The 17499-nt window shown below is 44.2% G+C and overlaps 1 protein-coding gene across 2 annotated transcripts in view; it reads right to left on the reverse strand.

The window, feature by feature from the left end:
* The window catches only part of RPTOR (regulatory associated protein of MTOR complex 1), a 466323-nt gene that overhangs the window by 140876 nt on the left and 307948 nt on the right, over positions 1-17499 (reverse strand). For both annotated transcript variants that reach the window (XM_030208599.1, XM_030208598.1), the window contains exons 8-9: positions 4579-4679; positions 3941-4085 (exon numbers count right to left, since the gene is read on the reverse strand). In XM_030208599.1, coding sequence (XP_030064459.1) covers positions 3941-4085; positions 4579-4679 — 246 coding nt within the window. The remainder of the gene's footprint in view (positions 1-3940; positions 4086-4578; positions 4680-17499) is intronic.

The raw sequence follows: 17499 nt of genomic DNA on the forward strand, positions 1-17499 counted from the left end.
TGCATTTGTACCCCACATTATCCCACCTTTTTGCAGGCTCAATGTGGCTTACAGTGTTGTTATGATGCAGTCATTACATGATCTTAGATACAGTCGATAATAAGCTAAGGTAGGTAGTTTAGATGCAGGTGCTAGGTAGGTGTTGTGAGAGGTGTTTTAGATGCATCTGAGTAGTTTGGGGAATAGTTAGTGAGGATGTCCTTAGCAGGCTTTGTTGAAGAGATGTGTCTTCAAAGATTTGCGAAAGCTGGTTAGAGTGTCCATATTCTTCAGGGCCATGGGTAGTGCGTTCCAGAACTGTGTGCTTTTATACGCAAAAGTAGTAGCGTATGCCTGTTTGTATTTAATTCCTTTGCAGCTGGGGAAGTTCAGATTGAGGAATTTGCGGGCCGATTTTTTGGCGTTTCTGGGCGGTAGGTCCACTAGGTTTAACATATAGAGTGGGGCATCTGCGTGGATGATTTTGTGGACGGTTGTACAGATCTTGAACTCAATTCGTTCCTTGAGTGGTAGCCAGTGTAGTTTCTGTCTTAGAGGTTTCGCCCTTTCGTATTTAGTTTTTCCAAAGATGAGTCTGGAGGCGGTGTTCTGGGCTGTTTGGAGTTTTTTTAATGGTCTGTTCTTTACAGCCTGCGTATAAAGAGTTACAGTAGTCCAGGTGACTTATCACTAATGACTGTACTAGGGTGCGGAAGATGTTTCTTGGGAAAAAAGGTTTTATTCTCTTAAGTTTCCACATCGAGTGGAACATTTTTTTCGTTATATTCTTCACGTGGGTCTCGAGTGTGAGGTTTCGGTCAATAGTGACTCCAAGAATTTTCAGACTTTCTGAAATAGGAAGTGTGCCGTATGGTGTGGTTATGGTAGTGTAGTCGTTTGTGTTGTATTGGGAAGTAAGAACTAGACTGAGTTTTTTCTGGGTTCAGTTTTAGCTTGAATGAATCCGCCCACGAATGCATGATTTGGAGGCTCTGGTTGATCTCGTTGGTTATTTCGTTTAGGTTACTTTTGAACGGGATGTAGATCGTGACATCATCCGCATATTTGTAGGGGTTGAGGTTGTGATTGGCTAGAAGTTTGGCTAGTGGTATGATCATAAGGTTGAAGATAGTTGGCGAAAGGGGGGTCCCTGGGGAACTCCACATTCCGGTGTCCAAGGTGGTGATATGTCATTGTTCATTGTTACTTGGTAGGATCTGGTGGTGAGGAATCCTTTGAACCATTTGAGAACTGGGCCTCCGATTCCGAAGTATTCTAACAGGTGTAGTAATATTCCATGATCTACCATGTCGAAGGCACTAGACGTGTCGAATTGTAGTACGAGTATGTTCTTGCCGGTTGCAATAGTTTTTTTTTAACACATACACAAAGAAAATAATAGAAGTGATGATAAAAACTATTTTGCAATACATTAAATGATCCTAACCTGATGCCCTTGTAGCATGCTAATGTAAATGGATAGGTTTTCACTTGCTTTCTGTAGGAGGTCGGATTCGATGGATACACTAACAACTGGTAGATTGGTTAGCAGACCCCACTGGATAAGGCACAAGCTAAGTAAAGATCAGCAGTACAGATAAAACAACGAAGATCATTTTTTAAATCTACAGTATGTGCCTAAGGACTCCATGAATGCAGGTCACAAAACCAACATTTACTAATGATTCCTCTGCTGTCCTGTAGTCAATCTTTCACCTGCCAAAGGTCCCGTTTTATGGAACTCAATACCTGCTAATTTTCATCAGCTACAGTTTTTTCTTTTTGTTTTTTTTTTATTTTCAGAAGATACTCTAACCCTCCACCTTTCAGGAAACACACATTCATCTAGCTTGACCTTAGTTCTGTTTCATTCACTATTTCAACTTTTTTGCCTTCTTGTGGTGTCCCCCAGACTCTATTAATAAGACATTAAACTTTCTACTTTTCTAACAAAAACATTCCAGGTGCATGGGGTCAAGAAAAACAAAAGAATTATTCTCTTGTGTTTTCACCAGCTCCCTACTGCAAAAACCCTAGACTTTAGCTGAAGAAAAACTTTTTGTCTCAACTGTGTGGACCTGGCAACTTCTAGGAATATCATAATAGTCTGCCCAAAGAAGCATTCTTTTTTGAAAAATGAGCTGTCATAATTGAAAATTTATGTTCCTCTTTCTGGAAAGATACCAACAAAGAAGCTCTTTCAGTAACAGGCTCCTGAGAAGACTCAAGAAATCTAGACAAAACTACCTGGAGAATGGATACAGCTTCTTCTTTATTAGGCACCTTAGAATTTCTAGGCAAATATAGGTGGTGACTAACTGAAATAATTTTAATCGTCAACCAGGGGCGTAGCCAGACACCCAATTTTTGGTGGGCAGAAGAACCCCACCCAGTCCTACAGGTGATTTGGTCTCTCCTTCTCTCGCCTGCATGCCATATGGTCTGAAACATCCCCCCTCTCCTGCATACCTTTTAAATAGCAGATTTTCACTGGCAGTGAGAAGCAACTAATACACACTGGTCATGTTGGCCCTACAGCCATCCCACTGCTGCAACTTCCTGTTTCCGCATAGGCGGAAATACGTCAGAGGGAAGGCTATGGGGCCGGTGTGAGCAGTATATATCAGTCGCTGCTATTTACAAGGTATGCAGGAGGGACAGTTGTTGGGAGTTTTCAGCTAGTGGGGCTTCGGAATCCCTGCCACCCATATCATAGATTTGCTGATACTGGGTGGGCCTGAGCCCAAAGTGGGTGGGCCTAGGCCCACCCTTGGCAACGCCACTGTCGTCAACTGCAAAACCTTCAGATAAATTTTAAGTTCTAAGGCAGCCAAAAAAATGTATAATAGAGAAATTCAAAAACCTCAAATGTTGAACCCTAGGGACTCCATTTGTAAATGAATGGCCAAACAATCCTTGGTAGTTGCAGAAACAGCTGATTGAGCAGTAATCATCTGAGATTCCATCTTGTCTAACCGGTGTTCAAATATTTTCAGTCTAGACTCTTGTTCTCTCTGTAAACTTTGCAAAGGAAGACGTTTTCCTGCAGGGCTTTCTCCGTTCTATTAATCATTATCAGCAAATCTTTTAATGATTTCAATTACCCCAGTATTGACTGGGTAAATGTTACATCAGGGAATGCTAGGGAGGTAAAATTTCTAGATGTAACCGGTCCATGAACCAACGAGAGGGGGAGCTGTTTTGGATCTAATCTTTAGTGGAACGTGGAGCATAGTGCAAGGGGTAACGGTGTTGGATCCACTGGGAAACAGTGATCGAAACATGATCAAATTTCAGCTGATACCTGGAGTGAAGTCACTAGGAAAATCTACTGTAGCAGCTTTTAATTTTCAAAAGGGTGACTGACAAAATGAGGGAATGGTTAAAAAGAAGCTGAAAGGTTCACCCACAAAGGTTAGGACTCTGAATCAGGCGTGGACGTTGTTTCAAAATACCATTGTGGAAGCTTTTTAACAATCAAATATTCAGGATTTTTTTTGGCTTGATTGTGAATGTTAGTGCTCAGTGTGTTACATGAGAGATTGAGAATTACTGGTCTAAAATAATCTCTAGAGAATACATTTCTCCATATATAGACACCAAGGCTCTAGCAGCTCAGTGTGCGATCATGGCTTCCATGTTTGGTAAGTTCACTGCTAACCTAGCTAAACTGAAAAGGCAGCAAAACATGGCATCACTGCACATCATGTTAAGATTGAAAAAAGCGATTCATAAATTTAATAAATGAAAATGAAATGAATGTTAGGAAATATTTTGTCTTTACCCACTGAACACGCATTAGAACAGCAGATGTGCCAAACTGGGTCAGACCAAAAGTCCGCCAAGCAACCTGTCTCTGACAACGGCCAATCCAGGTGACACATACCTAACAGGATCCCAAGGAACGGATCCATTCCTTACTGCTCACCCCCAGACACACGCATTACTTGCGGGAACTTACCACATAGCATGCATGTATGTAGGAGGCAGGCGTGGGCTGCTGACTGGGGTACAATTGTAAGACCTCATAATCCTTTCAGCCAACAGGAAGTTACGGAACAGACTGGCCACAAGCAGATCCTGCCTGAACAGCTTCTGGAAGAGATCTGTGAAACAGAAATGGAGCTTGATGTGTGGGCACAGAAGTAAAATAAGTAAGCAATAGCCCCTGGCCACACCAAATGAACATACTGACAAATCTCACTTTCCCTGTTCCCACCCCCATATCATGATCATACAGAAATGCTCACCCACATACATAACAATTTGCACCTGGTGACAGGCCAGAATGCATTATCGGCACATTGCGGGACTTGGCTATCGGCACAATGGTGTGTGGGAGTCCGCTAACTTAAGAAGCAGAATGGGCTGTAGGGTCAGAGGGTGGTAAACCCGCAGTACTGTGTACAGTGGGCTCAATACCAGAAAAACAGGGAGGGCCAAGTCAGTGAGGAGGCTTGCAAGAAACCTGCGCATTCACACTTGAAAGAACAAATGCTTAGGTGAACCACAGTCCTAACCTAACAAACAACTTCATAAATGGGTTTTTTTTTGCCAGTAATACCAATTTTTTTGCTATTAGAGAAGGAAAGGTTTCACCTCTGGGGAGGACGTTCCATGCGATAGTGTCTGTGATGGCCGTAAAGATCCAGTTCAGCTCTCCTAGTGGTGTTCTTCTATCATTCAGTCTTCCTGGAATCCTGCAACAGACAAGATGACACCACTCAAAATATGTGACAGCCAGGGCCAGTTTTAGACATGGTGGGGCCCAGGATAGAATTAAGAAGGCCCCAATCCCCTTTTCTCCCCCCTACCTGCATTGCTACTTCGCGGTCCAGGCACCTCTTACCCTTCTTCCTACCACGGTATGTCTCCCTCCCTACCTCTCACCTTGCAGTTTTCTTTAAAAAAATATTTCCCTTCTCAGAGGGGCCCCAATGCAGCAGCCATCCTCATAAGCTGACCTGAAGCTTTCCCTCTCTGCCGCAATTCGCCCAGGCGGAAACAGGAAACTGCATCAAAGAGGGACAGATTGCGGCAGAGGGAAAGCTTCATGGCAGCCGGAGACAGCTTGTGAGTGTGGCTGCTGCACCGGGGCACCTCTGAGAAGGGAAATAATTTCTTTTTAAAGAAGATCGGGAAGGTGAGGAGGAGACAGACTGTGGTGGGGAGAAGGGGAAGAGATGCCTGGACTACGGAGACCCTGGAGCTGTGGGGCCCAGGGCATCTGCCCTGTTTGCCCCCCCCCCCCCCCCCCCCCCCCCCCCACCAAAACACCGGCACTGGTGACAGCATCAGTCAGTGCATCATTGTCTTAGTAAGTGCAATCACCCTGGATCACCTGTGACTAAATGGCAGATTAGCTCTTAACTTTCTTAAATCCCACACACTGAATTTAGCAAACAACTAAACAGCTGCTGTGCTTTGGAAACCAGGGTCTCACTCAGGTTGTGGTTATACTTGCAACTCGTCCAAAGACAAATTTAGGAACTGGGATCTTCAAAAAGAAAGTGGGCTTACAGTACAGGAAGTACAAGAGGTTACCAGTCCCAAGGTTAACAGTCTGAATCTCAGTCACCTGTAAACAGGTTGACAAGCAATGGTGAAAAAACATAAGGAGAAATTCTACCCGAAGGCAAGAAAGTTATCTAACAGTTATCTTGCCAACCACTGTAAAAAACAAAGCATCGTATAACCTTGCAAGTGTAATTGAATCAATGTCATCTGTAGCAACTGTTAAACGTAAGCCACATTGAACCGAAACTTGTTTTTGGATAATTGTGGGATACAAGTATGAATAAATAAAGTTCTTCTGACCATGAAACTGTGTTTAAAGTCCTCATAACGCAGTTCCGCATATCACTGAAGACCCATCTCTTTAATAAAGCATACCACAAAGATCAACCAATGTGAATATACACAACTCGCCTATATATGTTTAGAACTGTTTCTCAATTATCTGCTTGTATACTATAACTTTGTTTAATTATCAACATGATGACCAATACTCTGTAATACTAAATGTTTATTTACTAACATTCCTCCACTACTCATGATGTATTGTAAGCCACTTTGAGCCTGCAAAGAGGTGGGATAAGGTGGGATACAAATGCAATAAATAATAATAATAATTTACATAAATAAGTGACACAGTAAATGGTTCATTTGAAGCAGAAATAGGAATTACAAAGAAAATTCTTTTGCATGTTCCAATAAGCTTACTCGATGAGGAACAACCTTAGAAAGAGACGATACTGGCAGATACATGGCTTGGCTCCTCCAGTCTGCTCATGTCAGCTCTGACAGGTTTCAGCTGAGCTGGGGTGTCCTTTCCTTTCCCTCTGGCAAACCTAAGGGCCTTTTGGTTCTGTCACATGCACGTTGGGCCCTCTTCTGAAGTTTGTTCCTTTCGGTAAAACTTCTCATATTCCTGTAGCCTCTCTCCCTTCAGCTCCATACGGGGACCCAGGATTCTGGAGTTTCTCATTCTATGGAAACTCATAAGAACATAAGAATAGCTATACTGGGTCAGACCAATGGCCCATCCAGCCCAGTATCCTGCTTCCAACAGTGGCCAATCCAGGTCACAAGTACCTGGCGGAATCCCAAAGAGTAGCAACAGTCCTTCCTTTTTGTACCCTCCTGACACTGCCTGTGTTTTCCAGGGCAGTACTTTCCAAACTGAACAGTATCTCCACTTTTCCCAATGCTTGGCCCTAGTGGTCCTCTGGAAAGAGGTGACAGCTGGAAACTTTCTCCAAACAGGCCTGTGGGAGGAAACCTGAACAGGCACTAATTGGCCAGATCAGTTTCCTCTTCACTGTAGGAGTTCACACACAGCACAGGGCTTCATTTCAGCCATTGGCAAACCTAGGTTGGCTGCCACCAGGGGCAGGTTGCCGCTATGTCCCCTCCCCCCCCCCCAAGCACATCAACCCTCTCCCCCCTTCTCAGCGCATTACCCACCTCTCCCTCTTCCGAAGCGCATCAGCCTCACCACCTGGATGTGCACGGAGCAGTCGTGCAGCTGTTGGCTCCACCGGCCCCCTGTCCCAGAACAGGAAGTAGCGTCAGAGGAGGGCAGGGAACCAATGGAGTTGACAGCCGAGCGACTGCTCCGTGCACCCTCTTGCTGCCTACACCCGGGGCAGACTGCCCCCACAGCCCCGCCCTTTGTACGCTAGAGATTTCAGCAACATCCAGGCTAAGAGCTTGTAGCTTCCTCCCCCCCCCCCCACCCCCCAGGTTTAATAAGTATGACCCCTTTCTTAGTTCACTGCACAGAAATTAAAACTCACTTGTATTTTCAAGCAATGTCATCTTTTGCTCTGACCTGCTCAGGCCTGAAAAGAAGGGGGGTTTATTTTATTGCCGTCTCACAGGTCACCACACAACACTGTATGACAAAATGTGCAGGGCCTGATTAGTACATTCACACAGGCTAATTGCAAGCTACCCACTCTTCCTGAAAAATTAAACTCTCATAGGTTATAATCCTTCAAGTTATTTTGACAATGAAATAAGACAATCTAGAAACATTTTACAGCCTACGTTTCACTGGAGATAACAGCAAACCCATCCATACGGTCTTTAATCTAACACAGTACACAGCAGAGAAGTTACACTACAAACAAAAGATGTGATGAAACCAGTAGGGCTCTCCCTAGAAAATAAATGTTGCCTTAATATACATGATCAGCATAAAACTCTGTGCCGCCTTTGCCAGTTAACATAAGCAATTCAATTAACCTATGGAGAACTCCTTTATTCCATTTCAAATGATTCTTCTTGCTTATTTTTAGAACAGACTCACACCAGCATGCAGAAAACAAGAACAAGCCAGTACAATGAGAAACAGTACTGTTACACAAAGTTTGGCTATATAGTGGTACCAGGTCATGTCATATCCTTATTAAAACAGGCATCTAGACAAATGTGATGACTCGGAGGCTCTAAATAGAGCTCAGATGCAGGATGTAATCAGCCCAGGCACCGGATTTTACTCCACAGCAACACCTGCTGGCGGAGGCATGCAAGTGAGCCTGGGATTGTGAAAGGAGACCTAGATTTGCAGGGCCTGACAAGGTGCCCACAACCGTCTAGGGCCCCAGATTAGAGAATGTTAGCATGTGAGAGAGAAACAGGTTTCAACTGATCTGGAAGAGCAGAACACAGCACCCCAGTTTATAGAAAGTTACAGAGAAGTGCGCTCAGGATTAGCAGAATCCTGGGGACAGTTTCCCTTAATCCAGGAACTTTGATGAGACAGGTGTCAATACCCTTCTCATAGCTACAGAACACTGGCATTTCTCCACAAACTTCTAAACTGAGCCCAGTGTACATCAAACTTCCCCAAGTCCGATTAGAACGCTTGGTGATTGTTTTTACAAGTACAGTCTCAATTACCTGACCTTCACTAACCCATCAGGCACATCTGACAGACCCTCTGGTGACCGTCACTGCATTGCCAGTGAGAAGTATGCAGCTTCTCTTCCTGTTTTTCTGGCTTTACACGTTGCTGGTCAGTGTTAACAAACAATACCTTATTTTGAATTCAGATACTCTATGTCTGCTCTTTACACATAAAGTATATTTTCTGTACATTTTTTAAAGGAGGTTATCATTGTTTTGTGTATTATCCAACTTTTCCCTTATCCGATGTTGTCTCGGTCCCATTTACGTCAGATAATTGAGAGTGTACTGTAATGCCGGCCGAGTCAACTGAAAAAAAGTTTTCAGAAACTTTCTGCCCTTAAAAGGCTTTTGAACTCTGTGTTCTAGCCTGGTTTTTACACTGTGACTTTGCCTTCTGTGTGTAGGAGAACAGCTCCTCTTTAACAATACTAATAAAAGTAAGCGTTCCATTTCAATAAAAACACTGATTTATTGCCAAACAAAACCCTCTCGCATTTCACAACTGCAGGAGTAATTTCCCAGCCTCCCTTTCTAGCCCTACTACTACTGAATCATGTTTTACTGGTATGTGCGCTGACAATGTGCCATCACTAACATTTTGGCTGCCAAGATAACACCTAATCTAACATTTCAAGCACAGTGGGGGGGGGGGGGGGGGGGGGGGGGCTCAGCACACCCAGGAATTCACACCACTAACATCCAGTGAAGCTTCTACTATGGCATACAGGCCTAGATGCACAAAACTCTAACGACCCTTTAATGACCCTCTAACGACAAAATTTGCGGCCGTTGCATGCATTATAGGCCTTTTTCTGAAGCCACTAGCAGATAACGAAAACGGAATGCAAACCAGAAACTACCATTGAAATGTGGACAATTCGCTATGCACTAACCATACCGACGATTCTAACGAATCATTTAACATGACAAATTTAGCAAGCTCTCAGACCTGTCGTTCAGGCCTGAGCTGTCATCTCCCCGCTCCCTCCTGCACCTTAAAAATGCAAGCTGGCATGTTAAAAAAAAAAAGAGTTATATAAAAACACAAACCGGTAGTTCCCCACTTCCCCCTGCACTAACCAAAACAAAAAAAAAAATTCAAATAGATCGGGAGGGGGCAAAGGCGCTCGTCAGGAGCGTCCTTTATAGGCGCCCTTGCCCCCCCCCCCCCCCGAGATCGCCGCTGTTCTCCACTTCAGCCGGTTGTAATAAAAACAAATCTCCAAATTTTCTCATCCCCGGTCCCCCTCCCTTCCTGTGTTTCCTGTCCATTGCTCCAGGGCTCCACCTCCCGCCATCCTCCGCCTCCGTGCCCCGCCCCCTGAGATCGTCGCCGCCGCTCCCACCCTCCACCGGACCCCCCCTCCACATTACCGTCCCGTGCAGTGCCTCTCACCTGTATGCGAAGGTGCTGCACGGGATAAAACATCTGATCGCCAATTGCTTCTCCCTTCTCCGACGTTGTTCCTGGGCCCGCCCTCCATTGACGTAAGTTACCTACGTAGATAACGTAGGAAACTTACGTCAATGGAGGGCGGGCCCAGGAACAACAGAGTGACGACGGAGAAGGGAGAAGCAATTGGTGATCAGATGTTCTATCCCATGCAGCACCTTCGCATATAGGTGAGAGGCGCTGCGCGGGACGGTAATGCGGAGGGGGGTCCGGTGGAGGGTGGGAGCGGCGGCGACGATCTCAGGGGGTGGGGCACGGGGGCGGAGGTGGAGGATGGCGGGAGGTGGAGCCCTGGAGCAATGGACAGGAAACACAGGAAGGGAGGGGGACCGGGGATGAGAAAATTTGGAGATTTGTTTTTATTAAAACCGGCTGAAGCGGGGAACAGCGGCGATCTCGGGGGGAGGGCAAGGGCGCCCATACAGGACGCTCCTGACGAGCGCCTTTGCCCCCTCCCGATCTATTTGGATTTTTTTTTTTTTGTTTGGTTAGTGCAGGGGGAAGTGGGGAGCCACATGTTTGTGTTGTGGTTTTTTTTTTGGACGTTTGTGGCATGCGCAGAGCAGCCAGCATAACGCTTGGCTGCTCTGCGCATGATTTAGGGGCCGATTACGACGGGGATTACGATTCAGTGATACATTGTACTTCAGGATACCGCAACGAACATGTTTGACCTGTTTTTTTGGTGCATGCTTCGGTTTTTCAAAATCGTTAAGGACTTTAACGATTTAGATTTTGTTACGTTTGTTTGATGCATCTGGGCCACAGTGAGTCCCGAAGAAGGCTGGATCTGATAGACCTCAGACCATCATCGTTCTTGAATTTGAATTTTTTCTTAGATCAAGGTAATAAATAGAAATAAAACAAAACAAAGAAAATAAGATAGCGCCTTTCTCATTGGACTGATCTAATACATTTATAATATACTGTATTTATTAGTATGATGGATTACACAGCACAACCCTCCCTTCCCCCTTTTCAGCAAATGATGGGACCTGAACCGGATAACGCACGGAAGAAGGAACACCGCACACCTCAATGAAGCAGGACCCGGGGAAAAATGTGTATCAAGGCAGATTCTAAACCAGAATTTACAACAATGGCCATACAATGCTGGATATTAAAAACCATTTACAGAATCAGTGACTCATTTTGATTCCAAAACCTCCAGCAGCAAATCAAGGTGATGGGTCTGCTATGAGGTTTCAGGCCAATCATTTTAGCAGACCTTTCTCCATCATCCAATCCTTCCCCTATCCCCACCCTCTCCCCAGCTTTCATTCACTCTTTTGCCTCTGCTTCTTTTCTTGAATTAGCTCCTGCAAGCACTGTTATAACAGTATTAATAAGTCATGAATTCCTGGACTTGTGTTCATTAATGATTACTGTGTAACAACAAATGTCACTTCTGCAGCAATTTCACTTATATCTTTGAAAAAAAGAAAAAGACAACGTACATATTTTACCCACAGCTGCTGCAGGGTTCTGAAGTGTGTGTGTGTGTTCGTTCTTCCTCCCCATATCTACACAGGGCAGCATGCAAGCTGTAATTACAGATCAAGTCTATTACAAGGAGCTGCACAAGGACTTGTTCTACTCCCAAATTCTGAAGCGTATTCAGGAAACTGATTTGAAGGCAGTTAGACTGCAGATTACTATCCTCCCGCTGATGCCTGTACCTTGCATTCTGAGGTCTACAATATGGAAAAGGTGTTCTCTGAAAATTACACCCAACAGATTATAAGTGGCTGTTTATTTTCAAAAAGCTTCTTTTGGGTACAGACCAAGGCATGCAAGCTTTGTCCTGTCCAGAGGTGCTGATCTCTGAATTATAGATTCGTTTTCTTGTCAGTGCTCCAGGCTGGGAGGTCAGAGATGTACAGGAGGAAAATCCTAGGGACAAGGCAGGCTGGTAGACTGCAGTTTGCTGATGAATTTGATAGAAAGCCTGCCTCTTACTGGCAGCAAAGTTGAAATAGTTTTTACAAACCTGAAAACTCACTTTTAGATACTGTAAAAAAAAAGGACCATTCCAACAGCTTACTGAAAAACACATTTAAAAGTAGGGAGAAGGCATCAGCATCGGGCATCCAGCTTTTCCTACATAAGCATACAACTATGGAACGCGCTACAAAACGCCGTGAAAACAACGTATGACCACCTAAACTTCCGGCAATCACTAAAAACTTACCTGTTCAAAAAGGCATACCCTACCGACCCAACCTAAATGCCTGAACCCTGCAACACAACGAAACCTAAGCTCGTACTGGACATAACCTAACTCTTCCTCCCTATGATTCCCTAATGGGCCTGTTACACATGAACTTCATTCTTTCACAGCATCACTTTGTATCTGCTCATACCGGAATTGGCGATCGCCTTTACGGTACTATGTAAGCCACACTGAACCTGCAAATAGGTGGGGAAATGTGGGATACAAATGTAACGAATAAATAAAAAATAAATGAAGTAGCAGAAATAACACCATTTCCCTGCCAGTTTGAGTTGGCTGTTCTTCAATTTGGACACGTCCTGAGTGATGTCAAGAGAAAATGATGGCAGAAAAAGGCAGCACACCCAATTATATTTAATCAGCGGCCCATGTCTGCACACCAATAAGGACCAGGCACTAATCTTTCCCTCTAAAATGTTATTTCCCAGTACTGGCTGCAGCAAGCCAAACACGGACCACTTTGGGTTCCTAATTGTGAAGCACGTAAGAGTCATGCTCTCTCCCGATAACTCATGCTGCAATGGCCTTCACTCACTCTTGTCATGGGTGAATCAACACATTTGATCCTCACTGGATCTGATCATATGGGAAGTCAGGGCTAAGGATGCAGGCCACACTCCCTCCTTCCCCCACCAAATCTCTGAACTTCCACCCAGCACTTCATGGGCTTGTTCCTTTCCATTTCACTGCTCAGGAAGATTCCTTTAATCCAGACCTTTTGAAAGTGTGGTTATAAAACAGGCTCACTCAAAGCCACTGATTATCATCTCTCCCCTGCTCCATCCTCTGAAAACGTTAATTCCATCCTTTCAGAAACTCACAACCACTAAAATGAACAGCCCATCCAATCAACATCTGATTCTTCTACACATAATCGTATATTACTCGGATTAAAAACGTAAAACAAAAGATTTCCCAAATGGATTAGGACAATGAGGCAGGCAAAAAAGCTTTTGTTGTGCATAAAAATCAATCTCCACTTAAAAAAAAAACTGAATAAAGCAGTTTGGTACAACATACACAACCAAGCTGTGGCATTTGTCAGAGACTGTAATGGGTAATGCATTTGATATATCGCCTTTACATTTACTATATACAGGTATGTTCTTCTGGTCCTAATGTGCTTACAATCTAAGTGTTTGTATCTGGGGCAATGAAGGATTAAGTGATTTGCCCAGGGTCACAAGGAGCTACAGTAGGAATTGAGCCCAGATCCCCTGTGGGTTTTAAGCCTGTAAATGTATTATTTCTTGAAGCGTATTTCTCTAGTTCGGCCAGCAGGTGGTTCATGTTTATATTTAGAGCTGTTACAAATAGAAGATGGTTCCTTCTTTAGTTAGCATACAGATACACAGAGAAGAAGTTAACCTGCAGTGATCTGGCCAGCTACTTTTAAAATTTGCTGTTCTGGGCTCTGATTGGCCTGGGAGCTCAAATTCTGCCAGGATATACTGACTTTTGCCCCAGTCTTAGTTAGGGAGAAGAGAGAGAAAGATCTTTTTGCTGAGGCCCTGTGAACAGTTACATTTGAAAACCTGTGACAGCTATATGTCCTGATCTCCCCAGGTACTATTTAGATAGTAAACAAATGTTTAGATAGTTTTATAATTGGTGATCCATTTTAGTTATCTGTTACTGTTTGATGACTGTACCTTTTCTGTTCATTGTTCTAATTTTTTAGTTTATTGCGTCCGCTTGTCTGGACTAAGAATCCAAGTAACATAGTAAATGACAGCAGATAAAGACCTTATGGTCCATCCAGTCTGCCCAACAAGATAAACTCATTTTACATGGTATGTGATACTTTATATGTATACCTGAGTTTGATTTGTCCCTGCCTTTCTCAGGGCAAAGACCGTGGAAGTCTGCCCAGCACTGTTCTTGTACTAAGTTCTGAAGCTAACCTTGAAGCCCCTTAAAATTTACACTCAAGCCCATCCCTATCTATTCAGTCATGATACCTCCTAATCTACTATCTACTAACCACACATTGTAAGCCACATTGAGCCTGCAAAGAGGTGGGATAATGTGGGATACAAATGCAATAAATAAATGATCAGGGCACAGACCACAGAAGTCTGCCCAGCACTGTTCCTGTACTAAAAGTTCTGAAGATTCTGGAATCCTAAAGACTTACAAGATTCCGGAATCCCAATTAGTAGCAACATTCCATGTAGAACCCCAAAGAGTAACATAGTAAATTGTTTTTACTCTCCAATTACCGGCGTCACCACCCAATCTCCGCTAAGATTCTGTGGATCCATTCCTTATAAACAGGATTCCTTTGTGTTTATTCCACGCATGTTTGAATTCCGTTACCGTTTTCAACTCCACCACCTCCCGCAGGAGGGCATTCCATGTATCCACCACCCTCTCCGTGAAAAAAATACTTTCTGACATTACTCCTGAGTCTGCCCCCCTTCAACCTCAATTCATGTCCTCTAGTTCTACTGTCTTCCCATCTCTGGAAAAGGTTTGCTTGTGGATTAATACCAATTAATTGGCGGATTAGCGCCAACTAACACAGATTAACAGCCAATTATTAAATAAAGTTGTGTGCAAAAGCAATCTTATGCTATAACTTGCATGAGCAAGTTTATAGAACGAAGGGGGAAAGTTTCTCTGCAGAAATGTGTGTGTTAAACCTAGATGTGCTTCTGTGCAAAAGACTGGAGCAAGGAAAGTGGAATGTAGAACCTTTTACAGGCAGGGAAACTAGGAGGTGGAGCTGGGCGGAAAGCAGAACACTTACTCATGGTCGTGCCGTCGCTGTAGCTTCACCAGCTCCCGCTGCTTTTCCTTGTAACGCCACTGCAGCTCAGCCAGCATCATGCGCATCTCAACTTCCTGCGTATCCAGCTGTTCGATGGCCGCTTTCAGGGGACAAACCTACAGCATGCCGAAAAGCAGCAAGTAGTTTACGTGTTGGGTCTTTGAGTGCTTTTCTAGGAACTGTGGGACCACTGGGAGTGTGGCCCCAGTAACCTAGAAATCACTGGGGAACACCTTGAGAGCGGGAGACTTGCCCAGAAGTGGTTGGGTTCCAGTCGGTGGGAGGAGGGTGCTAGTATAGAGCACAAGCGGCAGGTGCAGGTGGATCAGAGCTGTGCTGGGGACAGACCATCTAAGTGGCTGCAGGAGAGCCACAGGTGGGTGGGCTAGATGTTTTGTGACACCCTGGTTCTCAGCTCACTGCACTAACCATTAGAGAAGTTCCCGGAGGAAAAGTCCATGAACAGTTATTAGCCAGGCAGACTAGTGAAAGCCAGTGCTTATCCCCTGGGGAGTGAGCTCCAAGAAATGGATCTACTTTCTGGGATCTTGCCTGGTACTAGTGACCCAGATTTGTTACTCAGATAAGATGTTAGGGCCAGATGGATCTTCAGTCTGACCCAGAATGGTACATCTTATATAATCTTGCTCATATCCCCAAAATCCATGGTGAAAGAACATAAATTTCCTTTTGGTTTATTTCTCTGTGCAAACACGTTTTCATGATGAAACAGCACAGCTATTTATTAAGAATAATGTAAACACACGTGAACATTTTTGGTCCCCAATAAAGCTCAAGATAATCTACAAAAAGCCTTGTATATTCATGCAAAAGCAGCCTTTCTGCAACTCAACTACACCGCCGCTTTTCATGTTTCAAGCTGGCTCCCAGAATCTTCATACATTGTGTACAGCCAGTCTCTAAATTGAGAGGAGCCATACAGGCCATTTGAAAATCACTAAGTGCAGCGAGAGAAGGGTTCCACATGGCATCTGGCCCTTTAATACTTTGAACTGCTGGGCAATGAGGAAGGTAAGAGGGAAATGTTCTTCAGGCTGTGCAGATACTATGTCAGTAATTTCTAGATATCTACAAGCTGGCAATGCTGCCACCTGCTTCCTCCCTCTTCCCCAAATCTGCTCACTGGGGGTTGAAGGGCAGGACTGGTAGGTTTGTGAGTGGCACATTCATCCCATCCCACCTTAAATGTTTCACTCCTCTGCTGGTGGGAATTGGAAGTTCCACCAGCTTGCAGCCATCCCCATGCTGCTGGGTGCTGCTCTATCTGCTGCCAGGGGCTGGGGACCCCGCCAGCTTTGCAGGAATCCTTACACTACAGTATGGGTTTAAGATTTCTGCTGGTGGCAGTTGGAAATCACCTTGCTGCCACCTCCATAAATGGCAGGGAGGGAGCACCTTACTCTTTCGACTGACCTGGCCGCAGCAGGGAAAGTTTGATGGGCCGGAAAGACTAGTTTGCGAACCCTGGTCGAAGCCCTTCAGTCTCAGTTAACAGCCTCTTCACACAAGAACCAGTAACTTATTATAGCTTTAAAAAGGGACATTTTTACTTTATGTACTTTTTAGGATTTATTTACCACCTTTTGGAGAAATTCACCCAAGGCGACACACAGCAAGAATAAGTTGAACATCGGCAACAGCCAATTACAACAGTAAAAATATTCAAACAGCCCATAGTATGGCATAGTGTGCTACTCAGTGTCAACACAACATGCAATAAAACATCTTATTTATTTATGTATTTGTGACATCTGTATCCCACATTTTCCCACCTATTTGTAGGCTCAATGTGGCTTACATAGTGCCAGAGAGGTGTTTGCAGACTCCAGAGTAATCACATACAAGGTGATGTTCTGGTAGGATAAGGTCCAATGTGGTAGGACCACATAAAGGAATCGTCCAATGGTAGAGACGTGTAATGTCTATTACGAACTTTAGTGTTGTTGTGTTGCGTAGATCAGGCATTTATGTTGGATCGGTAGGGAATGCCTTTTTGAACACGTGAGTAGACTACAGACCACTAAATGTGGAGTGACTGATAATGCAACGTACCCTCACACAGGATCTAACTGTTTTACCTCGTGTGCATCCGTTGAAAACCATACAAATTCATGCTATGGATATAAACTGCAGGAAATTAACACTTTCTAAGACGTGGAAAAGGTCCTAATGCTTACAAACACACTAAATCTTCAGCAGATGTATTTACATAGGTAAAGCATAACAACAAGACTAATTAAAACTTGATTAGCCTGAAAAGCAGAGTAATGGCTAACCCCCCCCTCCCCCCCCCCCCCCCCCGGAACAGAATCACTAGAAGTCCTTCAGCTATTCACAGAAATACTAGAAAACTGCATGAGCTACAGTCTTTCAGCTGTTCTTCACACATATTCTACTTAATGAAACACATGGAGGAGATTATAGTAAAGTCTGCCCTCACAAGTTGAATTTGAAATTGTATACAGAAACTTATTTTTAAAAATAGAAGGATTTTAGTGTCTGTTTTACTGTTCTAATTTTTGATAGCATTTCTTGTTCCTGACGAGATTTCGAGAGTGGTGGAAGTTTGGTATGGGTTGGGGGGAATATATGAGTTCATAGTCCACTGTTCTAGCGTGCTGGCGG

This window comes from Microcaecilia unicolor, chromosome 6 (assembly GCF_901765095.1).
Source record: "Microcaecilia unicolor chromosome 6, aMicUni1.1, whole genome shotgun sequence".
Classification (NCBI taxonomy): domain Eukaryota; kingdom Metazoa; phylum Chordata; class Amphibia; order Gymnophiona; family Siphonopidae; genus Microcaecilia; species Microcaecilia unicolor.